Raw genomic sequence first — 27,638 nt, forward strand, 5'->3', positions numbered from 1 at the left:
AGAAACGCGCGGCCCGGAGTAACCCTTGGACCTATGAAGAGATGGACATTCAACGCTTAGATAATGAATTCACTAAAAGGGTGACTGTTATCGTCATCTGAATAACATTCCCTTCATAAACTAGGTTCCAAAAGAAACTTATTAAACTTCACAAGCGCCCTACACAAATTCCACTCAGTCAAAATGATCGAAATTTTGACACAAACTAGCTTCAATAATTTTTACTAAGCACAAGTCATGTCAAAAATTAAGAGATTGGTTCAATCACTAGGAGGCTGTAGCCCCTCGAATCCATTGGTATCGGAGATAGGATTACACAGTTTACTAAAGTTCACAAATTGACCATTGTCATGTTTAAAGGTATTGTTTAACTTTGTGAGCAGCCGATTTAAAAAAATTATCAAACCAAGATGAAACATGTGTACAAGTGCATGTATCAGATCTTATAATATAAACCATGAAAACAACCATTATTGAGAATGAAAAGCTAAAACAACAAGGCAAACCCCGATTTTTCTAAATAGGCGTCTTATAGACGCCTAAATAGTACTCATAAGTGTATGGGATGAAATTAAGATGGTGTTTCCGGTTACTTTATATTTCAACTTTTGAAGCACTAAATAATTATTTTCGAACGCATTTTTTTCTGGGCTTCATTTTTGTAACATATCACAGACACATGTGACAAGTGTGACCTTCTATCTCAGATTTGTTTAAAGTCAAACCAATGTTAACCAATCATTTCAATGTCATTGATAGCCTCAATAACTAAGAAGTTTGAGGAACATTTCAAACAAGTAAATGGACGAGGGCGCGAAAGGACGCGCTTCGTAGTTCCTCCAGGAATTTAGACTGTTGTGCTCAATATTTTGGCAAAATGTAACCTTTTGCACTTTGGACCATACTTTATGGAATAATCCACATCAGTCTACTAATACTGCTGACTACGCTGGACCCTTTGGAGCAAGGTATGACTATTTCATTATACTGATTTTATTGTTTCAAATTAACGTCTCCTGATCGAGAAACTCACAATGAAAAGCAAATCAACTGCGAAGGGGTACAACGAGGTTGCTGCTACAAAAGGCCCGAGCGGCCCAGGGCGAAACCATGATGCCAAGCCTGTCGGAGCTATGCAAGCCTCGCCAACGCGCAAGCATCATGAGCAAAGATCTAGTGCGCGTTCCCGATCCCCGACGAGGTCAACAAACTCTCGATTCAGTGATGACGGGGGCGAAGAAGGGTCTGCTGCGTGTGAGGTACCAGGCGTCGAAGAAGGGTTGGAGGTGGCTATCAAAAAAGCTCTGCAAATTATTCTTCTAGAACAATCGTTCGTAAAAAACCTAGTCAGCTCCATAAAATCTGTTCTTGTGAAGGAAATTGAATCAGCAGTTTCCGATCATGTTGAGTCCATCTTATTCGAGAATGCAAATCTTCTGGAGGAAGTCGGTCGTCTAAAAAACAGAGTCGAGTCGCTAGAAGCTGCAGCTGATGAGGCGGAGCAGTATTCACGCCGCAATTGCCTGATTTTCAGTGGTATTGCTGAATCTGCAAACGAAGATACTGATGCCAAGATCATAGAGGTGTGCCAGAGGAATCTGGGTGTTACAGTGAAACAAGAGGACATCGATCGTTCTCACCGCCTTTCCAGCCATGCTGCGCTTGAGAACAAGCAGAAGGATCCTCGTAGTCGTAAGCCCCGGAATGTCATCATCAAATTTTCCAACTACAGGGCAAGAGAGGCTGTATACGCATCTAAGGCTAAGCTGAAAGGCCTTTCAATTTACATCAATGAAAATCTAACACGGAAGCGATCTCAGCTGTTCTGGCAAGTAAAGAAGGGAAACCTCCCGCAAGTCCACAAAGTCTGGACTCAAGACGGAAGAGTAACAGCGATGAATAAGAGTGGGGAAAGAGTTGCTCTTTCAAGTGTAAAGGACCTCGGGAAACTTGACCAATTGAAGGAATGAGACAACAATATCAATCAAATTCACTGAACTGTAATACTTGGTCTGCTTGAGCACACAGGCGAATTCCTGTTTACTATTTGCTTTAAATTGCACTATTAAATATACGATTTGTTTTTAATAACGTTAATCACTAGAACTTGGTTCTTATTTTATTGAATATTTGTATAAAATTACATTCATTACTTACACGTAATACTTTTCACTTGTTTTGAAGTGTGACAATTTACATTTTATTGTTATTGTTGCTGTTGCTATTTTGCACATATTCGGGTTTTTCATGTATATATATTTGATAATTAAGATGATTAATGTATATAAATTGCTTAGAGTGGAGGAAGTAAAATCTCAACCTAATTTCAACATAAGATTTAATGATTAAATACCCATGTTCAATTTGTAATAAATCTGTTAAAATAAATCAAAAGGCTTTGTTATGCACTGTATGTTCACAGTGGGTGCATATAGTTTGTGGCGGGGTCTCAAGAGAGACCTATGATTCAGATGAACTGTTTGAAAATTGGCAGTGCCCGAAATGTATTCTCCAAAGTGTATTACCTTTTTGGAATGATCCTGATCTATCTACTGAAGTCGTGTATAACTGTAATAATATTTCTGTCGACGCACATGATGATATGTCAACCGAAACTAATGATTTTGCTCTAAAAGATATTAAAGGTATAAAATTAGCTCATCTTAATGTCAGAAGCATTGTTAATAAAGTTGCTGATTTACAATGTTGGCTGAATAATAACCCTTATGATCTACTAGGAGTGTCAGAAACATGGTTAACAAAAGAACATTCTGATAGCTTGATTTCTGTTAAAGGTTATAAGTTTGAGAGGAAGGATAGATGTACTCATGGAGGTGGAGTGGGATGTTTTATATCAGAAAATTTATCGTATATAAGGAGATTGGATCTTGAATCTGTTGCCTTAGAAATAATTTGGTTGGAGTTGCAACGTAGCAATAGTAGCTCATTATTTATTGGTATACTGTATAGAAAACCGGATAATCATTTAGATTTTTTTGACAGTCTTGAAAGTAATCTTGAGAAATTGTATACAGTTACAAACAACGTCATCCTTCTTGGTGATTTTAACTGTAATATGCAAACCATAAATAATCTTTCTAGAAAAGTTTCCAGTCTCCTTACTACAATGCAAATGACACAGGTTATATCTGAACCCACTAGAATTTCACCACATAGCCAGTCAGTAATCGATTTGGTATGTATTTCTGATGCACTTGTTGACAATATTATTAAGTCAGGAGTGCAGTCAGCTGGACTTAGTGATCACTCTGTGATTTTTACTGCAATTAAAGGGAAACATCAATCCCTTTCTCCGAAAATAACTAAATGTCGTTCATTCAAGTACTTTGACAGTTAGAAATTTAAAGATGATGTAAGGAAAGTTGATTGGCATGAGTTTTATTCCTGTGGGACTGACGTTGAAAAATTGTGGCACTACTTTAAAAACACACTCCTGGACATTTGTGACAGGCATGCCCCCGTGATATCAGTGCGGCAAAAACAAAGAGGGGTACCTTGGATAAATGATGATTTTTTGGTGTTAGCACGCGAAAGGGATTATTATCGAAAGCAATTTAGAAAAACAAGATTAATTAATTGGTGGAATAAATTTCAGTTTTCCCGTAACAGAGCTAATAACTTGATTAAAAATTTGAAAAAGAAGTATTATCAGGACAAATTTAAGGACTGCGAAAATGACATAAAAAAGAACTGGAACATTTTATCGAAGCTTATACCTAAGAAAAATAAAACCACGAGTCATGATGTTAAATTAACAATTGATAATGATCAAATACCTAACAATGAAATAGCTCACGTTCTAAACAAAGCCTTTAATGAAGTCGGCTCAAGGTTGCAAGCCGCTTCGGGTAATTTCTCGAAAGATTTATTAAACAATTTACAAACTCTGTTTATTCCAGATTGTGAATTTAAATTGTATGCAATCAAAAAGGAGTATGTTTTGAAAGAACTATTACATATTGATTGTTCGAAAGCGGTCGGAGTAGATGGCATTCACCCTAAGTTTCTTAAGCTGGCAGCAGAGAGTATAGCTGGCCCTTTAACCCATTTATTTAATGCAACTTTACAAACAAGTGTTATTCCAGAAGATTTTAAAACAGCAAGAATTACTCCTGTACATAAGGGAGGATCATTTGATATTGACAATTATAGACCAATTTCTGTGCTTCCAGTCCTGTCCAAAATACTAGAGAGGGCAATACATGATCAATTGTATAAGTACTTAAATGTAAATGATCTACATGCTAATTGTCAGTCTGGCTTCAGACCGTCTTATTCTACTGCCACTTGTCTAACTGAGATTACAGACTTTTTGTATGATAAAATGGACCGAAAACATGTTACTGGTGGTATTTTCTTGGACTTACGCAAAGCTTTTGATGTTATTCATCACAATTTTATACTTGCAAAACTTAAGTACTATGGTATTACTGGCAATGAATACAACTGGATGGAATCGTATTTAACAGACAGAAGGCAATTTGTAATGATTAACAATTGTCGCAGTAAATTTTTAAAGATAAAATCAGGTGTCCCACAAGGATCTATACTGGGTCCATTGATATTTTGTATTTTTATTAATGACATGTGTAATTTGAAATTGCATGTACATTCTAAAATGTCTCTTTATGCTGATGATACCGCCATTTTTAATCACGGTGAATCAATTAAGGAGGTACAAAAGTATTTGCAAGATGATTTTGATTCAATAAGTAAATGGCTAGACTTAAATAATATGCATTTACACCCGCAAAAAACAAAAGCCATGGTATTTGGTCAAAAGAAAAAGTTGAGGGGTGCTCATTTGTCAGTGAAATTCAGGAACATACAATTAGAAAATGTAAAAAAGATTAAATACTTAGGTGTCATGCTCGATCCGGGCTTGACTTGGTGCGAACATATTACTAATATCGTTTGTAAAATATCTCGGGCAATAGGTTGTGTAAGGCGGATTAAGCACTTACTGTCCTTTGATATTATGAAGAAGCTGTACTTTTCTATGGTTTTACCTTACATTGATTACTGTATTTCATCTTGGGGAAGCAGTGCAAAAATACATTTAGATAAGATACAAAAACTTCAAAATAAATATGCCAGAATGCTTTTGAAAAAAAGATTATAATACATCACAAATTTCTTTGTTGCAGTCACTGAAGTGGCAATCAGTAGATCAGCGTATAAAATATCAGTATTGTGTTCTTGTATATAAAATAACGAATGATTTAGTTCCAAATTATTTAAAACCTTTAGTATGTAAACGGCCCGTGAAATACAGGACACGGTATTCTTTACGATGCCCCCTTCAGCTTCCCAAAGCTAGAATTGAACATAAAAGAAAATCTTTCGCATATGTCGGACCCAAATTATTTAATGCACTTCCTTCAAATTTACAAGTTTGTACCTCCTTGTTAGTTTTTAAAAAATTATGCAAAGCCTTTCATACGAATTGATAAAGAGCGAAATGATATTCCTTTGATTTACAATGCTATGTATGTTTAAATTGTCACTTACCACTCTATATTTTGGTGTTAATTGTTTCTGATGTTAGATATTTTGTATTTTGTATTTTTGATGTTGTTTGTTGTTGTTGTTCATAGTTATCTTGACATGTATTTTAAACTGCAGGGCGCCTTTGTAAAGCAGTTTTAAGAACTGAACAGGCCTACCCTGCAGTATAAAATAAATAAAACAAAATAAATAAATAAATATAAATAAAACACACTTCATGAGGTGAAAGAAGCATAATACCTGAATGGACTCAATAGCAGTCAAGCAAAGAATTACCATTTGGTTTAACCCATCATTTCCATTGGTCTTTCTTTTGCCATTTTGTTACTTTGGATTCCGGAACCAAATTGATTTGAGGGACTACAGCCTTGTTCTCAAACCATTCTCTTGATTAATGACACGTGCTTTTAAAGATTATTCAAGCTAGCCCGTGTCAAAAATGTGTTTATTTTACTGAGTTGAATTTGTGTAGTGCGCTAGTGAAGTTTGATAAGTTTCTTTTGGATCCCAGTTTACTTGTTTACTTTGGTCCTATGATCGTTACCGTTAGAAGGCTCTGAAGCAGTTCGTGATTGGAACTTTATATTTCACAGATATGCACAGTTGATAACAAAATCACTTAAATCGTAAAAAGCGATGTGCAGTTCTTGCTTACCTTTGGTAATCTTATCTCCATCTGTTTTATTTGGGAAAATGTCTGCATATTTTAATATATAGGCAAATTTGTCATTGATTGTTAACCATTTAAAATTCCATTTTCCAAAGTTTCTCCATAATATTACAGATATACGTGGCTCATAACGTGTTTAGATCGTGTATCTATCAATGTTATTGGTGTCCTTGCGTGCGTTCGAAAAAATTATATTTTATATCACAGAAATCGTCTGCTTCTAAACTTTGCTGCTCCAAATATGAAGCATGTTGACTAAAAGGCACATGCTGAAACAGGGTATCAGCCAACAAAACTAAGACCTGGGAAACCGATCCGTTTTTAAGTGATCAGATACGTCTTGGTCGTCATGGTAATTCCTATTGTCACAACACATGTATGTTCTTATTAAGATATACATAACCAGGTGACGGTGACTATCATTGGATCAAAGAAATGCTCGCATTAACCGTCCGTCTCTTCATAGGTCCATTGTGAAACATTTCTGTTTTTTTCGATCGCGACCATCACGAAAAGCGATATCGATAGCCCAAAAATATATATCAGAAACTTTTTTGTTACTGAATTTATCCACTGTATATGAATATGTTATTACTATGACATTTTGTACGTTTATTTGTATGATGAATAATTATCTTTTGTGAACGGTGTTTTATTGATATTGATATTGTAGTATTTTGCAATGTACCATTACTTTGATTTTAAACTGAATGATTTAATAAATATTATTACAAAAAACAATCATAGAGTCAGGCGGGTAAAGTCAATGCAACATTTTTTTTTTTTTTTTTTTTTAATCTTACCTAAGCAATAGGGAGTTTTCGCACAACGACGTAAGGACGATCAAAAAACAGAAAAATATGTTGTCACATGCCAGTCATGACAAAGAAGAACCACGAAGTTATCGTCGAAAATTTGTGAATCAAAACGGCAGTTTTTGTCATTTGACTGGCATTTTCGATACATTTACTGTGTTCTTAAATCCTCCGTACTTCACGAAGAGAATACTACCTATTATTTGTATTCAGCTAACGATTTTGATGTTATCTCTATTCATTTTCAAAGTCTTTCTTGAACACTTATACACTGAAAAGCTCGATTGGATATAACTACTGGATAGGCCTGAGTTACAAAGATAGTGACGGGAAATACACGTGGGTAAACAACACGCCATCAGGGTAAGTGTTTAAAAAATAATCCGTTCCCCATTACAAATACCAAAGGGAGGGGTGCAAAAACCGGTATAGGCCTATCGCAAATCCGTGTTGTTATTTTTTCCCTAAAAATTCACTTTGATAAATATTTCCGCGTATACTGGAACTTTTCGCTTGCTCTTATCAAGTGAAGGCTGTCAGAATTGTTCAATAAGAGTGCACATATTTTCTTTACTCACTGCGCTATTGTTTCATGAGGAGAAAAAATTATCCGTACATTATTTCGTTCCCACGAAATATTATTTCGTGGCCACGTAATATTATTTCGTGGCCACGCAATATTATTTCGTTCCCACGAAATACTATTTCGTGGCCACGCAATATTATTTCGTTCCCTCGAAATACTATTTCGTGGCCACGCAATATTATTTCGTTCCCACGCAATACTATTTCGTGGCCACGCAATATTATTTCGTTCCCACGAAATACTATTTCGTTCCCACGCAATATTATTTCGTTCCCACGCAATATTATTTCGTTCCCACGCAATATTATTTCGTTCCCACGAAATATTATTTTGTTCCCACGAAATATTATTTCCCCTCTCTCCGATCTATACTATTTCGTGGCCACGCAATATTATTTTGTTCCCACGCAATATTATTTCGTGGCCACACAATATTATTTCGTTCCCACGAAATACTATTTCGTTCCCACGCAATATTATTTCGTTCCCACGAAATATTATTTTGTTCCCACGAAATATTATTTCCCCTCTCTCCGATCTATACTATTTCGTGGCCACGCAATATTATTTTGTTCCCACGCAATATTATTTCGTGGCCACACAATATTATTTCGTTCCCACGAAATACTATTTCGTTCCCACGCAATATTATTTCGTTCCCACGCAATATTATTTCGAAACAGAACGAAATAATATTGCATGGGAACGAAATAATATTTCGTGGGAACGAAATAATATTGCGTGGCCACGAAATAGTATAGATGGGAGAGAGGGGAAATAATATTTCGTGGGAACGAAATAATGTTTCGTGGGAACGAAATAATATTGCGTGGGAACGAAATCTTGTTTGAATGTCCGTCAATGTCCTGCACATTTTGATAAATTTACCAAATTGTGTCGTAACATTTTTATGGCACATTATGGAACTTTTCAAAAATGTACAATTTACTAAAATGTACAACAAGCTAGCGGTCAAATAAATCGGACTATGGTTGTTCCCATAGTTAGGAATGGGCGCATAATCAACCGCTTTTCCTCCGCAAACAACAGAATTAGCACTTGGCTTTCTCCCTGCCCCTCCCGTCCTTTGTAGAATTTCTAGTCAAGCGGACCTCCTTAGTCGTAAGTATATTTGTTAATGAATGAATGCACCTATAAACATGATAAATATGTAATTATATCTATTTTTTTTCTCAACTATACTTTTTTTGTTTACCTCTACAAAGGTATTGCAATCTAAGACCCGAGGGCGAGGAAGGAGGATGTGTTCGGCTGAGGACGGATCACTCAGGACAATGGGATGGCAGCGGCTGCGCAGACATCCGTGTTCATATTTGCCAGCGTGATTCAGGTGATCTAACGTGAAAATGAATAGTCCACACATTAGCACGGTGGTAAGGGGTTCTCCTCTATTTTTTGTTTAGTTCAAAATATTTTGTGAGTCTTTCAAAACCGTTCAGCGGTTTTAAAAGAATCACAAAATATGTTGAACTTGTGATCGTCTTCGCCAGCCAGGGGAATCGCCCCCCCCCCCCTCCCTAGTCTCCGGCGCACTGCCCGTGGACGAGAATATCAACTATAACATTTCCCTTGTAATTATATAATAATGAGTATCCTTGAGGGGAACATAAAATATATTGCCCGCAATAGAATTATATTAGCCCGAGTCTTTAGACAAGGGCAATATGGTTCCTTTAAATATATTTGATGTTTCCCGAAAGAAGACCCAGTCAGAATTTTTATTACTATCCAAATCAGACATCGAGAGCAAAATCGTGAAAATTTAGATTTTTTACCGTTTAAGAATTTGATTTTATTTTTTTCATGTTGAGGAAATTGTGCTTGTTAGCTTAGTCATTGTGACTTATTTGAAATGTCGCTGTATCCATCAGATTGACATTATGACGTATATTGTGCTTCGCGGATCAACATGACACGTATCTCTGTCTCCGCTTCCTCAGATACCCGGATGTGAGACAAAGGTATAAAGGTATATTTTACATAGTCTTTGCATGCAAAGTCATACAGACCGATGAAAATACGAATAATATACCTATCTCTTCCGATATTCATAAAATCTTGGTCATTTACGGTTTCGTAAATGACCTGCTCAGGTGTCTGATACGGTAAAATGAACTTTTATGTATTTCATAGTTTGTATAATTGCTTGAATTTTAAGATATCGAAATATTTTGCTTAGATGCATAATTTTTTTTTTCATTCTAATTCAATGGACAGGTTTCTCAGTTGAAATAAACATAAATTTTCATTTTGCAGATCCTCGTTGTTCTTGGAACCAGTACGGGCAATCATTTTATCGCTTCATGGGAGATGGGAGGAGTTTTGATTCAGCACAGACTGAATGCGCGAGCATCGGAGGAAGATTGGCGATTATCAGATCAACAGAAATTAATGTGAGTCAGTGAATGTTATGATCGGGCATGATGACCAATATAATTTATGATTTTCTTGAAAATATTCGAAGCCTATTCACGTTTCCCTTTTAAATGAAATAATGTTGCGTTATGTGAAACTCAATTATTCATATACTCAACACCGTTTAATGAGAAGTCACATGTATTTCAATGAACTGCGTGAATGCCTTGTAGTTTTATTTGAGAACGGGACCCTAAAATGACAACAACAACAAATAAAGCAACTGGTGTTCTCACGTGATTCCTTTTCGTTTACCTGAGCAAAACATATTCTTAAAGGGATGCTCCGGGCTGAAAATAATTATTTCTCAATAAATAGAGTAAAATTTACAAAGCAAAATGCCGAAATTTCATCGAAATCAGATGACAAATAACGAAGTTATTGAATTTTCAAGGTTTGCAATATTCCGGTCAAATATAGTTATAAGCATGTCTTCATGAATATTCATTAGGTGGGCTGATGATGTTACATCCCCACTTATTTCTTTTTCTTATGTTACTATATGGAATCATAATTGTTTCCTTTTGTCATATTGTGTAAATGATGTGTCTCCATTATCATGAAATAAGTTGCAGCAAGAAAGAAATAATGCACTTAATCAGTAATCAATCCAAGTGTTTTAGTTCTTGGTAGAAAATTTTTGAATAAACCTAATTTCATATGATAAAACACAAAAGAAAAAGTGGCGATATGACATCATCAGCCCATCTAATGAACAAACATGAAGGAATGCCAAGAACTGTTTCACCGGAATAATGTTAATATTTAAAATTCGATAATGAAATAATGAAAATATATTACTTCCTACATCTCACATTATCTTTTTCCTGATTCTAGTTGGTAGTATTCACAAATAGACACCCATGACTTAAAGTATCCACCAATTCAAAATACCTATCTCCCTGTTTCAGTTATTGTGTAATTATTATTTATGTTATCATCATTATTCAAAAATCATTTAGTTTAAAGGCTATCTTTAGTTTCAGTAACACCCCCCCCCCTCCCAAACACACACACATCATGTCATTATTTTATTTCATTAGTACATGTATATTAATGTTTATGCCCAAAAATGGTTGTGGTGTGAAGGATATTAACTAAGAGCGTTTTATTGGATATATTTTACTTTTTATTATAATTCACTTTGATCAGGTACCTGGGATGGTATTCTGAGATCCATTTTATCTCAGATAATAAACAAATATATCAGGCTTTGAGGAAGTATAGTGGAATTATTTATCCGAGGTTGGTCTGGCAATTACTATTTTTCCCGAGGGGCGAAGCCCCGAGGAAAATATAGTAGTTTTGCCAGTCCAACCGAGGATTAATAATTCCCACTATGCTTTCGAATGAAACGCCTGGTATATTTGTTTTATATCCTACTTTTGATAATTTACAACCAAAATCTATGTGTTGAGCTTGCAAAGTCCGGTTACTTGAGTTGAATTACCTACTTTTCTCCGAGCCACCGCGCTCAGCGGAACGCAGATTACATGCCTGCGCCGACGCATCGCTGGACTTGAATTGCCCGGGAGAGAGAGCGCGCTGGCCGGTGCGCCCGAGAGTTTAGCTAGATATCCAGTTTTGCGAAATAATGACGTCAGACCACGATATATCCAAAAATATATCGAGGTCTGACGTCACGCAACATCATAGTTGAAATATATTAGGTCACATGATGCTACTTGAACCAATTACTATACAGGATTTACTATATGTAGGATATAAAATAAAATATTTTATCTCCGTTTAAATCAATATCCAATTAGAAATGCGCTTTTATAGCTCTCTCATGTCACTCAACCAATGCAAATCCATTCCGCCAGGAGGTGTTGCAAAGGGGTGAGATTGCGTCAATTTATTGACTTCAAATACGCTTGCACTATACGCTTGCGCGTCTGTACAGAGATTTCTTTTAAACAAAATGACAATACTCTCAACTTTTTCGAAGTCTATATCGCATCTCTTCAAGCTTCATTTCAAAGACAATATTAGTCAAGAAAAGTCTTTTGGAATATTTCCTGATTGTACAGGAATAACGTTAAGGTGTTGTTCTCAATAAACATATCATTTTTCTTCCTTTTCATGTCAACATTTGGAGTTAATTCACCTAGAAATATTGACAAAATCAACGTCGCGGAGATAAAATAGCCCCTACCCTCTTTTAAGTTTATTTTATTTTTTCTTCAAAGTAACTTGGGCGCAAGCATATCACCCGCGTTGCAATGGCCAGATACGCGATGTGTATGTCTACGCAGCCACTGCTCTGTTGCGTATCATCATAGATACGCAAGATAAATTTTTAAGTTTTATCTGAGAGATAAAATGTCATCTCAGAATACCAATTTCATTTTAAGAGATAAAATAAAATATTTTAAAGATAAAATTACCTCAGAATACCGCCCCTGGTCAATATACATGTAGAATATCTGCAAGGGCGTAGGCAGGTTTGAGCATGAGGAGATGGAACTAAAGTGGCATGGTGGGTGTACTGGCATCTTGGGGAGGTGGAACTACAAAGTTTGGAAAATCAGCTGTTGAACGCAGAATAAGGGGTACAAATTTTGTTTTGCTTGCCACTGTCGGAACTCCTCTTCCTCAGCGGGAGGGTGCACGTGCACTCATTTCACCCCAGCCTACACCCTTTCTCTGCTATTTTTATCCTGTTTGTATAAATCACCTTCTCAAGCATGGAATGTGCTGAAAATTTCAGGATCTTATCTGTCAATAGTAAATAATATCAGTATTAGTATACTGCTACTTATATACTTAGTATACAATGATAGTATCAGTATCAGTATGATAGTATCAGTATATCAGTATCAGTAAATAATAGCAATGCGACTACTCTTTCAATTACTTGCGGTGTCCCCCAGGGTAGCCTACTAGGCCCACTTCTTTTTATTACTTACATCAATGATATTAAATATACATAAAATTTACTTTCATTTATACTTTTTGCTGACGACTCCAATATTTTATTTTCCCATGATGATATTAACCAATTCGTTAGAATCGGAAACTTTGAACTAACAAATGTTACAGATTGGATCAAGGCCAACAAACGTTCGCTTAATCACCAGAAGACAAACTACATGCTTTTCAGTAATAAAATCAATATTCTACCTGACAGTATTTTCTTTGATAATTTCGTTCTTAATAATGTTTCCACTACGAGATTCTTGGGTGTCCTTATTGACGACAAATTATCTTGGAAGCCTCATATCCATAGTATATCTAAAACAATTTCTAGAAACATTGGAATTATTAATAAACTCAAACATTTTCTCCCTTCCCGCACTTTGTTAACATTATATTACACCTTTATTCTATCATATATCAATTATGGAATTATTGCCTCGGGATGTGCAATACAAACACAACTAAACAGACTTTTACTTCTCCAGAAAAAAAGCTCTAAGAATAATTTTACTGCTGCTTATATACTTAGTATACAATGATAGTATCAGTATCAGTATGATAGTATCAGTATATCAGTATCAGTAAATAATAGCAATGCGACTACTCTTTCAATTACTTGCGGTGTCCCCCAGGGTAGCCTACTAGGCCCACTTCTTTTTATTACTTACATCAATGATATTAAATATACATAAAATTTACTTTCATTTATACTTTTTGCTGACGACTCCAATATTTTATTTTCCCATGATGATATTAACCAATTCGTTAGAATCGGAAACTTTGAACTAACAAATGTTACAGATTGGATCAAGGCCAACAAACGTTCGCTTAATCACCAGAAGACAAACTACATGCTTTTCAGTAATAAAATCAATACTCTACCTGACAGTATTTTCTTTGATAATTTCGTTCTTAATAATGTTTCCACTACGAGATTCTTGGGTGTCCTTATTGACGACAAATTATCTTGGAAGCCTCATATCCATAGTATATCTAAAACAATTTCTAGAAACATTGGAATTATTAATAAACTCAAACATTTTCTCCCTTCCCGCACTTTGTTAACATTATATTACACCCTTATTCTATCATATATCAATTATGGAATTATTGCCTCGGGATGTGCAATACAAACACAACTAAACAGAATTTTACTTCTCCAGAAAAAAAGCTCTAAGAATAATTTTTCAAACACACTTTAGATCACATACTGATATCTTATTTTTGAAAATAACATTCTTAAAATAAGTGACATATATATTTTCGAACTTAGTCAATTTATGTTCAAATTAAGCAAGGACGATCTCCTCGCCATTTTCTCTAATATGTTCCGTAAAAATGCATCCGTACACTGCTACCCAACAAGGCAACGACAATATTATCATCTTCCTTTAACAAGAACTTTATTTGCAAAAAACTCATTTGTCTTCTCCGGGCCTGCCTACTGGAACTCTCTGCCTCAAGATTTCAAAGAATCCCCTAATGTAAATATTTTTAAACGCAAACTGAAAAATGTTAATTCTGCAATACTCGTTAAAAACAGGTCAAGCTGAATAACTAATTAAATTATACTCGACTTTTGTGTATATGCGTATTATATGCGCTCATATTATATACATAGTCATGTATATTATTTGTTTTATTATTTTTTCTTCTTAAAATTACAATTAGCCAAAGTACCTGTTCCTGCTGCCCGCCTTCTTTCTTCTTTCCTTCTATTTAGTGTACTGCAATGCTCTTTCCCTCCTGTCCTCTCCCCTCACCTCTCCCCTCTTTTATAATATTTTCTCATATTATCCATCAGTTACGTTTATGTCAAGTGCACAAAAATTGCTTGTATTTATTTTTAAACAAAATTATTAGTACGACCCAATATTTATTTGTCGTAATTTTGTAATGTAACTAAAATAGGGGCTTGCCTCTTGTACAAGCTTTGCTTTTTTCGGCAAGTACCTCCGTTTTACTTTCAATTACAAATGTCATTTGAGATAACTTTATTTACTGAATTGTGTTCCTTAAATCTATGATTATGTTATATATATATATTATATTTTGTCTTGTAGTATTTTTGACCTTGTTATGTTATGTTTATCATATTATGTACAATTGTGAAACGGAAATAAATAAATTAAATAGTTTTATAGTATTGTATTAGTAAAGTAAGCGTTCAAATGACCATTTCAACTGAAAATAAAATAGATGAGAAGATGATAACGCCTTGAAGGATGATTTAATTTACAAAGATATAATTTACACCAATATGTATTTTTCTCTTGTTAATTATACTATATATTTTTTTATTTCTCAGACATTTCTAGAATCGTTTGTCACACCCGCTCTTTCATCTTCCTATTGTTATTGGTTTGGTTTAAATCGAAGCTCAGATAGTGAGCCATTTAGCTGGAATGATGGTATTAACTTGAGGTTGGTGTATTTCTTTTATTTTCCTACATTATTACAAAATCTTGACGTATTATTGGGGGGGGGGGGGATGGCATCACGTTGAATGCTGTGATAGGTAATTTCGCAAAATAATCACCAAAAAATGTGCCGTTCATTATTTAGATAAAATTGTTCCTTGTAATCTAGGATGAAAGTGTGGCATGCCATTGCGCATTGTTGGCATTAAAGAAACTTATGGAACTGTATACTGTATGGATGAGAGCACAGTTAGTCTCAAAATGGAATTCTTTATACTTTCAAAGCACTGTAATGGCTTGAGATAATGCATATTTTTCCTCTTTAAATAATTACGGAGGCAAAATTTCCCGGGGGAGGGGGGCCAGTCAGATATATTGCTGTACACACGCGTGGCCAAAAACAAAACGCGTTTAAAGCGGCGTTTTTTCAGTTTTGGACGCGGTCCGCGCGTGGTCTCGTTAAAAAACAAGTCCACCCCAACACAAAATTGAAAATTTCATCGAAATCGGATGTAAAATAAGAAAGTTATGGCATTTTAAAGTTTCGCTTAATTTCACAAAACAGTTATATGCACATCCTGGCTGGTATGCAAATGAGGAGACTATGACGTCATCCACTCACTATTTCTTTTGTATTTTATTACATGAAATACGAAATATTCTAATTTTCTCCACATTGTCAATTGAGACAACGATTAATTGCTCGCTGAACATGTGGAATTAGCATTGTTTAATACTACAGTATATGGTTCAGTCAAGTTGGTCCTTAAATGTCAAATCTATACAAAAAAAATATTGTTTAATTCAAACAAAAACAAAAGTGAGTGATGAACATCATCGCCTGACTCACCCAGTTGTCCATATTACTGTTTTGTGAAAAATAAGCGAAACTTTAAAATGTCATAACTTTCTTGTTTTACATCCGATTTTGATGAAATTTTCAGCACTATGCTATTTAGATTTTTCTCTTTTTATTTAAGTCATCATTTTCCTGGGGTGGACTTGACCTTTAAGGGTATCAAAAACACCGATTTTCAAGAAAAAGGGTGGTTTTGAAAGACTGGTCAATGGTCAATCGCGGGGTCAGACGTATTTAGGGTATGTTTTACCCCCAAAGCTTTTTTTTAAGACTAGCCAAACGTGTTCAGTCAGACCGCAGGTCCCTATGCTAATGAGCAAAAAGGCCAGATTCATCCAAATCATCTCGTGGCTGAATCCTCCTTGCAAAATCTCGTGATTCGTGAGATTTTCTTTCTCTAAGAATTTACCTGTTTTAACCTCAAATTAAATGAAATATTATTACACCATCAAATAGAGTAAAAGTTACTCTTTCATATTGGTCACTTATTTTGTATACAATATTTTGTTGAATAAGTAAATTTCTGGCCTGAAAATGTGCCTTAAAACTGAATTTTCTTCCTCTGTTTTCTTTTGCAAATTGTGCAAAACTTTTTATTTTGAGCCTCAATGATATCTATATCACCATAAAGCTGAACTTCTGTACTTTCTCACAATGCCACTCTTGATATGCGGCACCTTTTAATCGGGTCAAGATCACACTTTTCCCACCAAGGTACAAGACGAGATTTCTGAAATTGTGTACTTGCAAGAAATCCAGAGTTCTGATTGGCTGGATAAGGTTCATAGAACAACAGGCGCGGGGTATTTGAAGAGATTACCACATGGGAAGTGTGACCTTCCCAGGAACCCAGGCACTGGAACCGTTGGAATTTGCCATTGTGTGGTCTTTTTGACCAATCAGAGAGCAGTATTCTTGTTTTCAAGCTGCTTTATGTACTTGGCAAATGAAAAGTGTGATCTTGACCCGATTAAACCAATTCTTGTTTTGAAACCTATATCATTTCAAAGCATACATATTCAGCTTTATCATGATATAAAAATCATTTGGGCTCAAACTAAAATAAAGTGTGAAAATAGCAGCTTTTGTCAGGTGAAAATATTTATTTTGTAGCATATTTTAGATCAAAATTTTAAACTATATTACAAAATCTTTGAATAAATCCAAACACATGACCTGAAAGAATGATTCTTCTTCTTTACAATGGTACCAAATTCATGAAATTCGATGCACAAATAGAGCAGCAATGACCGAATGAAAAGAGGTGTTTTGGTCCGCATCAAGCTCATTAAATATGCAAAACATCTCAAGTCATGAATATCACTTGGATGAAAGAAGCCACTTTCTTGTGACCTGCAGTCTGACTGTGTTTAGGGTATTTTTTTTCCAAGCCTTTTCCCCGAGGTCATATTTTGGCGACAACTTGTTTAGGGGCCAAAATGTGTAGATAAAGCCCGCGAAAACTTGCTTAGGGGATTATTTTGCACACAGAGAAAAACTCGTTTAGGGGTGTTTGGAAATTACTTGGTCACGCGTGTGTACAGCAATATATTTGACTGCCCCCCAAAAAAATTTACCACACCTTAATACATTCGTGAGGCGTACGTATATTCTTTGGCTCTAGCATGTTTAGGACGAAACAGGCAAGGGGTATGTTTTGGGGGGATTCCCATACATGTATGTTATAATGGATCGGAAATTGGTAGGTCCTAATTTCTTCGAGTTTAGAAGACAGTGCATATTTGGACTTGCACCCCAAGCCCGCAATTTATTGGTGCCCTCTGCATTCTGCAAGTTGGTGCTGTAGCAAAGCGGATTCCCCTCGCCTCTCGAACAAGGATACATCGTGCGGTGCATTTTACATTGTTACTTTAAAAAAATACTAAAAACACACTAAGATGCACTCTTCTACTTTCCCTTAGCCAGACAACCATCATCAAGATTTGTCCAAAATTAATTCCGTTCTTTCATACCTTTTATTTTAGTGATCCTCACTGGGCTCCTGACGAGCCATCAAGCTCTATAGGACAGTCCTGTGGATGTTTATGGTCTGATGGAAACAATGACAATCACGGTCGATGGGACAGTCGGACTTGTGAAGACGCACTGCCTTACATCTGTGAAAGACCACAAAGTACATTACGATTTGTTTTTGTCTTCGAGTACTGTGCAATATGTTTACAATTAATACACACCATAATAATGCATAATTAGGAATTACACGCACGAGATAGCTGTAGAATAGTTCTAAGGATAACAGGTGTCTGTAATTATTCTAATGGCAGAGAAAACGATATGTATCCTCGTCTCAAAACCACGCCCGGGTAACAAAAAATGTAATTATAATTTTTTTAAAGAATAATATAGGATTTATATAGCGCACGTATCCCCATTTTTAGTTAGGTGCTCAGTGCGCTATTATAATATCCCGACTAAGCTAGTCTACCTATTTTGGTGCTCACAGCTGTTTGAGGAATTACTCCCTGTCTGTCGGTACCTATTTACATCACCCGAGTTGAGTGCAAAACAATGTGTGTAAATTTATTGCTGAAGAAAAAAAGGCCATGGCTGGGAATCAAACCCACGTCCCCCGGATTAAAAGACGAGAGGGTTAACAACTAGACCACGACGCCCCCGGTAGAAGTCATTCGGTAGGCTAACATAAGAGACTGGTAACGTGATATATTTAAGAAAATCATTTGATTAGGTACATATTACCATTATATATAACAATGTCAAACTCAATTATTAACTTGCAGATAAAATCAATGATAAAATTGATGTTTAGATTGATATATGATTTAAAGTAGTTTCATATTAAAGCAGAAACACAGTCACAAAGTCTGAAAATGCAAATCTCTCACGAGATATAATTATCCTCTTACGCAGTCCCACTTAATGGAAAATGGATAGAAATTGCAGCAGTTAACGATGTACAGTATTACTTCTCAACATTTTCGGCGAATTATTTCAATGCAAACGAGTATTGTCGGCAAATAGGTGGACATCTGGCGCAATTGAAAACATCAACGCTTTATGTAAGTTGTTTCACATTAGTTAAATTAAAATTATGGTGTGAAACCAATATCTTGCAAGACATTACGTGGTAGCTTTTATTTGTCACTTGTTCTTCCTTCAAAGGCACTATTGTATGCGTGCGCTTTGGGCATAATGGGAAAAACGTAGTTAATAGTGACAATGATAATAATAACAATGATGTTGATGATGGTCGTGATTACGATGATGATGATGACGATGAAAGTATCAATACAAATGGTTTTATCCACGTGATTATCGTTTAATGTCAGAAACTGGACAAAATTATATAGCGTTTATGACCTAAAGTTGGCGACAGTCGTAATTATATAGGTTATACAGGTTCAGTAGTAGTAAGGATGTACTCTACATTATTGTACGGGAGGGGGGAGGGGGTGTGGCTGTTTGCCATGGAAGACATCACATTACGTGGATTATTTTATTTTTATTTTCTTTATATATGATTTCTGCAATATTTGACACATTTTACCGTTTCTCCTTAAGGATTTATATACGACCTATGGGGTTCCTGAACCCCATAGGTTGTATAAAGAACCTTGAAGAGTTCCTTGTAGAACTGAAAATTATTCTAAAGGAGTGATTGTTTAGAACCCTTTTCTGATTATTTTCGAAGAACCATTGATAAGAGTTTTTATACAGTACGTATACAAAAAACGGGACAGTTTTGAAAAGTTTATCAAAATTCTGTTTCAAATGATGATGTCTATATTTTGATGTTTATAAATGCTCTGAAGTCTTATATTTCAAATGCAATTTTAAAAATAATCAGTTTTGTTCATGCTTGAGCGCACAGGGAACTTTTTTTGTCAGTGGTTCAATAAAGGGCTTGTGCCAAATGGCAGAAAATGAGAAAATATTGACGATGAGACATTTGGCTAATCAGCAGCCTACCTCTCAAGCTTTTCCTTATCTTTGCCAAAACTTAGAATTATGCTTTCAAAATCCATATTTACAAAGTATTAATTGGTTTGAAGTGTTTTGTATTTTCATTTAACTATTTTACATTTTAACATAACAAGAAAAAACTTGTCAACTTAAGCAAGGATATATGCATTATATTTGTATATTTGTAATTCATTCAAATTTATTCAAATCCTTTTATGACGTAAAACAAAGGTTGTGGTGCCTTTGAAAGATATGAAGCATATTGCCAAGGGTACATTGAATCTTTCAACATGTTAGGTTGTTCTCGACAGGGTGCTGGGAACAGTTTATAACAGGAGATGCTTGTTTTAATTTGATACACAAAAAAGGTTTTCACCAAGAAATTAAGTTCCTTTTAATTAAGATAAATTTGACAAGTAAGAAAACAAGTTTTCGCTACAAAAATTAAGGTATTTTTTTTTGCAATATTTACTTTTAGAAATACGAAACAGCTTTTCAAGGATGCCACCTATGATGAATAAAACGCGCATCAAAAATCGTTAAATGAAAATACAGGGCAATTCAAGTAATGTAATACTTTGTAAATGGATTTTAATACCATAGTTCGTAAAGTATGGTAAAGATAATGAAAGGCTCAGGAGGAAATCTGCTGATTAGTGAAATGTCTCATTAGATCGTCAGTACTTTCTCATTTTTTGCCATTTTTGGTACCCCTGACAAAAAAAAAACCGTGTGCGCTCAAGCATGAACAAAACTTATTTGATTTGGGGGTTTGATGACAGTCAAAAGAAAAGACTTTAGAGCATGTATTGACATAAAAATATACATAATTTGAAACAAAATCTTCATAGACTTTTCAAAACTGTCCCGCTTTTTTATACTCACTGTATACGGAACTGCTATCCTTCCAAATGAAGATAATTTTACTTGTTTTTTTAATGTTTAACATGATAATATAGTCAGCAGTGAGAGATCACTTTTCAAGCCTGGGAGTATTCAGTTTTTTCTTCGGTCTTGATGATCTAATGAAGGAAGGTGAATTCCGATGGGCTGATGGCACGTTATTGAGCGAAACGGGGTAAGATTATCATATCATTTTTCTTCCTTTAATCTTCGAGAACTTATCAATTACATCTACTACATTATTAACAATAATAATAGTTGTAGTGGTGGTAGTAGAAGAAGAAGGGGAAAAAGAACAAGTAGTAGTAGTAGTAGTGGAAGTTCAATACTTAGTAATAATTTCAAAAGTAAAAGTAGTAGTAGCAGTTGCGGTAGTTGTAGTAGAAGTAGTAGTAGTAGTACTTGTAGTAGTACCAGTAGTAGTAGTAATAGTAGTAATAGTTTTAGTAGTAGTATTAGCTATAGTAGTAGTAATAGTAGTAGTAGAAGTAGTAGTGGTAGTAGTAGTAGAAGAAGTAGTAGGAGTAGTAGTAGTAGTAGTAAGTAGTAGTAGTAGTAGTAGAAGTAGTAGTAGTAGTAGTAGTAGTAGTAGTAGTAGTAGAAGTAGTAGTAGTAGTAGTAGTAGAAGTAATAGTAGTAGTAGTAGTAGTAGTAGTAGTAGTAAGTAGTAGTAGTATAGTAGTAGTAGTAGTAGTAGTAGAAGTAGTAGTAGTAGTAGTAGTAGTAGTAGTAGTAGTAGTAGTAGTAGTAGTAGTAGTAGTATCAATGGTAGTAGGACGATAGTAGGCATATCAGCCAGGGAAAATGTTCCCTGTTGGAAGACGACCTACAGGCAAAATCTACAACCTTTATTACTAATGATAGGCAAATAATCACCGTTGGTGAAGGTGATGGGCAAACTATCACTTCAGAGGCGAGCTGGATATAGCTATATCTTTCCGAAGCGAAGCTGAGGAAAGATAGCGTGAACATCCAGCTTGACGGGGAAGTGATAGTTTGCCTCGTCACCTGAAACCAAGAAATGATCGTATACTTTATATTCCACATCTATAATCCACATTTAAAACCTTTCAATAGGAGGGGGAAACAATAATTTTATACAAAATCCAAGGTTTCCTTAAAAAAATCATTAAATTCGTCGATGCCTGAGTGTGAGTTTACGATTTAAGTGCGCGCGATCTAGCTGCTGCGCTTGCCAAACTTGGCTTGTAAGCGCACGGATCCAGCGTTGTCTTTATTATGACGTTTATTGTTGGTGTGCGTATCATTTCAGGTTTTTGACATGCGAACCGATTCTGCACCACGAGCTAACAGTGTGTAAACGCGGTGCAAGATAAACCAAAAGCCGATTCTGCATCGGCTTTTGGTTCTGAACCAAAAGCTGATTAAGTGTAAACACGGTGTATGATGTCACAAATGTGATGAAGAAAAATGGAGAATGATGGACCAGGGGCGGATCCAGGATTTTCCAAAAGGGGGGGGGGCAACTTTTTCGGTCGAAAATTTTGACAAGCCCCCCCCCCAAAAAAAAAAAAAAAAAAAAAAGCAAACAAAAAATAATGTTCCTCAAAGGTGGGGGGGGGGGGGGGGCACGTGCCCCCTGTGCCCCTCCCCAAGATCCTCGCCTGTGATGGACCTAAAAGTTTTTTAATGGCTTTTTGGCCCCTACACATTTATTTCATTTCGCGCATGCTACACAAGGCTTATCGCGCGAAAATACATGTACGTGGTGAACTGAGTTCGATCTAGATCTAAATATCGTAGATAAACTAGATCTGCTCGTTCTAGGTATTAATATTATAAATGTTCCTAATTCTGGCCTTTATTTAGCCCCGAATTCTAACCTTACATTTCCTGGATAGAATCCAGATCTAGATCTTAAAATTATTAAGACATGATCGTTCTCAAGTTAGATATTAGAAGTTTTTATTCTAAAGTTACTCACCCATATCATGTCATGTTGCAATGATCCAAAATCAAATCCATTAGAAAGGAAGATAATCAATTTGATCCAATGTATCCATACACAGCAAAAACTACGGTGTTAACCGGTGTACATAGAGGACCACACCGGTTGTTTTACACCGGTGTTAAATTTACAGTGTTAGTTTAACACCTATAGGTGTTATCACAACACCTTTGGTTGTTACATTTACACTCTATGGTGTTATGTCCAATTCCTAGGGTGTAATTTCAACACCTCAGGGTGTGGTCCTCTATTAACACCAAAGTTTTTACAGCTTATGATCAAATTGGCAAAGATTTAAAAAAAGACTAGTTTATGATCGTTCAAAGAGTCACTGTAATTAGTCTAACAAGTTTATCAACTAGGTTATATAAACTCGAAGATGAAGAAGAAATAACACAGTCACAACAATACGTCTAAGAACAAAATTCAAAACAACATATTTACAGAGAGGGTCCTTGTGTTTTGGGCCTAATTGTAAATTTTGACCACACAGTAAACTGAAAAGTTGCACTTCTGTGCGGACTGTGCACAAGGCCTACGTTTTTGTTTTCTCTGGCCGGGGGCTGAGGTTCCTTGCCTAGAGCCGGAGGCTGAGCGACAGGTGAGGTGGACCATTAGAATCATCAGAGTTGGACCTGGCGTCGCTAGTGGCAGTAAATCTAGAGCCAGTGGGTGAGATGGCTGTTCTAAATCTTGGTTTTTACTTTGCTGATCAAGACCAAGAGCAGAATAAATTGTTTCATTAATTTTCATCTTCTGCTGGTCACTGGTTTGTGCGTAATGCTTAATGTTTGTTTCTGATTTATGCCCCGAAAACGATATAGTGCTCACACATCTCGCTCGCCGAGCTGCAGCGCCGGTACAGGCCGGCCAAATACTATCAACTCAAACAGATTGTGACGTAACAAAGGATATTACGGCCTTTGTCACTGCATGTGATGGAAAATGAATGACCAAAAAAGGGTGTGGCAATTTTTTTTTTTCGCGCGTCCCCAAAATAATTGAAAACGCGTTGAAAAACTTCATTGACCGCTGAAGAGATCAGCGAAACTCAAAAGTTCCATCACCACTAGCGATGGTTGATGATGGGGGAAACTACCATTTATCACGTGATTGACTTTTGACCAATCCTATTGCTAGATTCTTAGTATGTGGAGATACGAAAATATCACAATGATCGTTAACTGCATTTTCTTGAAGGAATATGTTTTCACATAGGTAATTTCAGTGTTGCATTGCATCACCACAATGATTTTCAGTCGAACCATGAAGAAACACTTATAATGTAAAAAGACATACATTTTTACCCATCTAAGTTATTTAAAACAAATTACCGAGATAACAGAAGCGAAAATGCAATTTCCACTTACCACTTCAATTCAACACTGGCGTAAATCTAACTTCAATTGAAGGAAACAATTCGAAATTTGGGCTTATTAACGAAAGGCCTGTTTCACACTTTAGATGAATATTAATTCATATTTTGCCGACAATGATTTAGCCATTATGTCATTTCTAACATTCGAAATTAAAACTTAGGTAATATACTAACCCATTGTTTGAAATTATTTTTGAATAAACACATTTCCTCATTGCATTGTCTCCTGTGTCAGCATTTACAAACTGTTAATTGTAGTTTTTGAAGTTTGAACTAATGAATTATATATTTCATATCAATCAATCATATCTGTCACTATGATGTAATTTATTTTTGGTATTTTTTGTGGGAGTGGTATATAGGCCCTAGGTACAATGAAATATGTTTCTCGAGTATTCATTTTAAGAAAGGGGGAATGGGGGAAGAGAGATATCACCATCCCAATTGTCGCATATGCAGCTACCTAACGTGCATATAAATATTTCAAGAACTAGTATTCTTTTCTCATTTTTAACTATCTAACTATCTATCCAAATGCTTAGGAGTAATCAATGTTATAATTCATCGAAATGATTTTATTATGACTGCACCAACTTTCAGATATTCTCAATGGATTCCCGGTAACCCGGATAATTATTTAGGGAACGAACATTGTGTGGAAAGGAATGTGTACACAGGTACTTGGAATGATCGACCTTGCGACTTTCAACGAAGATTTGTCTGCGAGAAACCAAAAGGTAGGCCGACATCAATTAGGTAATGAAACAAACACATTCCTCCTTTTCATATTGTTAAAGGCGAAGTGAACTGTGTCTGGTCTCTTAATGACTGTGTATTATAAATGCATAGTCTTAAAATATACCTTTTCAGATATGTACTTATACTACAGAGAATAAATTGACCTGTAATTGTATAAAGAAACTAAAATGCTTTGAGAGGAAAAGTAATTGTTTTCATACTTGGTAACATAATTATTGTGGTACAAATGTATTGAGTAGTTAATTAGCATGTTATCATTAAAATGGGTCTATATTACTCGACTACACTAGCATTATGGGTCAGGAAACTGGCCAGGTATGAGCAGTTGAGGACTCGAGATGGCGCTATTGGTTCGTATCTGCTTTAATACTTGCATGGATTTTCTATTTATAATTTCACACCCCGATGGAGTGACATTTTTCTCCGGGGGTGGGGTCACTTCCATTGACGAGTGGATACCATTCGTGACCATGGGGTTTCGAAAAGGGTAAATTGCCAATTCGTCCACTGCCAACTCGTCCACTCACCACATGGTCTACCTTTATTTAGTCTAATGCCATTCCATCCATTAAAATTTCGTCTAACCATTTGTTCCAATCATCACTTCATCTAATCATCATTTCGTCTACTACCATTTCGTCAAATAACCAGTTGGTCTTATACCAATTTTCTTTTCATTCATTTTCCACAATTAACACTTTAGTTTAATTAGACCAAATGGTATAGCTATTGGACCACTGGTCATTAGACGGAATGGCATTAGACTAAATAAAATTAAACCATGTGGTGAGTAGAAGAACTGATGATAGACCAAATGGTAGTAGACGAGTCGGTAAGTGGACGAATTCGCATCAGACGAATTGAAATAAACCTCGAAAAGTACCTTAAACAAGTATATTCCATGTTCTGAAAATGCACCACTTAACAAGTATTGGCGAGTGAAACCATACCCTTAAAGGCCAAGTCCACCCCAAAAAATATTGAATTGAATCAATAGAAAAAAATCAAACAAGCATAAAATTGAAAATTTGATCAAAATCAGATGTAAAACAAGAAAGTTATGACATTTTAAAGTTTCGCTTATTTTTCACGAAACAGTTATATGCACAACTCGGTGACATGCAAATGAGAGAGTCAATGATGTCCATCACTCATTATTTTGTTTTTCATTGTTTGAATTATACAATATTTCTTTTTTTACAGATTTGACATTAAGGACTGTTACGATACTGCAACAAATAACAGTGAAAAATTATATTTTTTATTTGATTTCCTTTTCTTATTACGGAAAATATAACAATCATAAACTAACAAAACATAAATAAATATTCATCTTACATCTCTTGAAGTGACAATTCTGAATTTATTCCAAATGATAATATCCAGGTTGGCTGGCAAAGGCTCCTTAAATTAATGTCCACAATGCTGGCGATGATTAAATTGATGTTGAAGCACGATGAATAGCGCGTTTTCGCCCAGCGTCGTACGACGTAGAACGTAAGGGTCGTGTGCAAAAATCGCCAACTTCCATGGAAACAGAGGCCCGAGCGTTCTTGAGCTCAAATCACGGACGGTTCTTTCGCAAATTAGCGGGCGTCCGCATTAGAACGTAGGATTTGTCAACAGCCGTCAACAGCCAATCAGATCGCTTGTAGAGCGAGCAAGCTGAGCCAATGTAAACACATTCGCCCATCGCGTGCATGCACATGTTGTACTCTACTCTGACTACACTGATAGCTGAAAGCTTCAAAACATGGACTCGAATGCGAGTTTTTCGGTGAGTACCATTTCAATTATACTAAAATCAAGCTAAGTATAATTTCAAAATGTTACAGTAGAAGTTTAAACGAGTATGATTATTGAAATATGATTGAAAAGCCGTTGCATGGCTCGGTCGATCCGGCCGCGTTCAGCGATTTGCGAAACTGCTTACAAGCGAGAGTTGAGCGCGACGGACGCACGAACCAAGAGATCGTTCTACGTCGTAGATAGCGTCGTACGACGCTGGGCGAAAACGCGCTAATAACAAGAGTCACTGTAACAAGTTAAAATGTCTGTGAAGACGATGTTGATGATGATTAACAGTCAATTTAAGCAATTCATTCTCCTTCTTTCTGGAGCAATCAAATTCTAGAAGACTCTTGAATGACATCATTGAAATTAACGTGTCAACAACATAGCTAATCCTATTGATCATTTCAACTACCACTGGAATCTCTTTGCGTTGCAGTCTCTATTCAGAAATAAAATTCCTCGGCCTTTAAATAGGTGCAGGCATGCCTATAACAATGCATTACAAAGACATTCTGGAATGTTCTTAATCATTCTATGCTATGAATATCCTTAAAGAGAAAATAACTTAATAAATGAATGTAATTTCTCTTACAATTCTTTTTATAGATAACAGGACCAACTCTAATGATTCATAAAATGCTAAACATGTTCAGGGA

At 35.7% G+C, this 27,638-nt stretch overlaps 1 protein-coding gene across 1 annotated transcript; it reads left to right on the forward strand.

The window, feature by feature from the left end:
* The first annotated feature begins 1,034 nt into the window (after nt 1-1,034).
* On the forward strand, nt 1,035-26,597 carry LOC135157665 (macrophage mannose receptor 1-like). The gene is made up of 10 exons (XM_064114061.1): nt 1,035-1,832; nt 7,265-7,377; nt 8,827-8,951; nt 9,878-10,014; nt 15,267-15,382; nt 18,223-18,371; nt 19,127-19,275; nt 21,139-21,257; nt 25,030-25,166; nt 26,575-26,597. Exons 1-10 carry the CDS (start codon nt 1,035-1,037, stop codon nt 26,595-26,597), a joined length of 1,866 nt encoding a protein of 621 aa, XP_063970131.1.
* The last annotated feature ends 1,041 nt before the right edge of the window (nt 26,598-27,638 follow it).

Source organism: Lytechinus pictus, chromosome 19 (assembly GCF_037042905.1).
Source record: "Lytechinus pictus isolate F3 Inbred chromosome 19, Lp3.0, whole genome shotgun sequence".
NCBI lineage: Eukaryota > Metazoa > Echinodermata > Echinoidea > Temnopleuroida > Toxopneustidae > Lytechinus > Lytechinus pictus.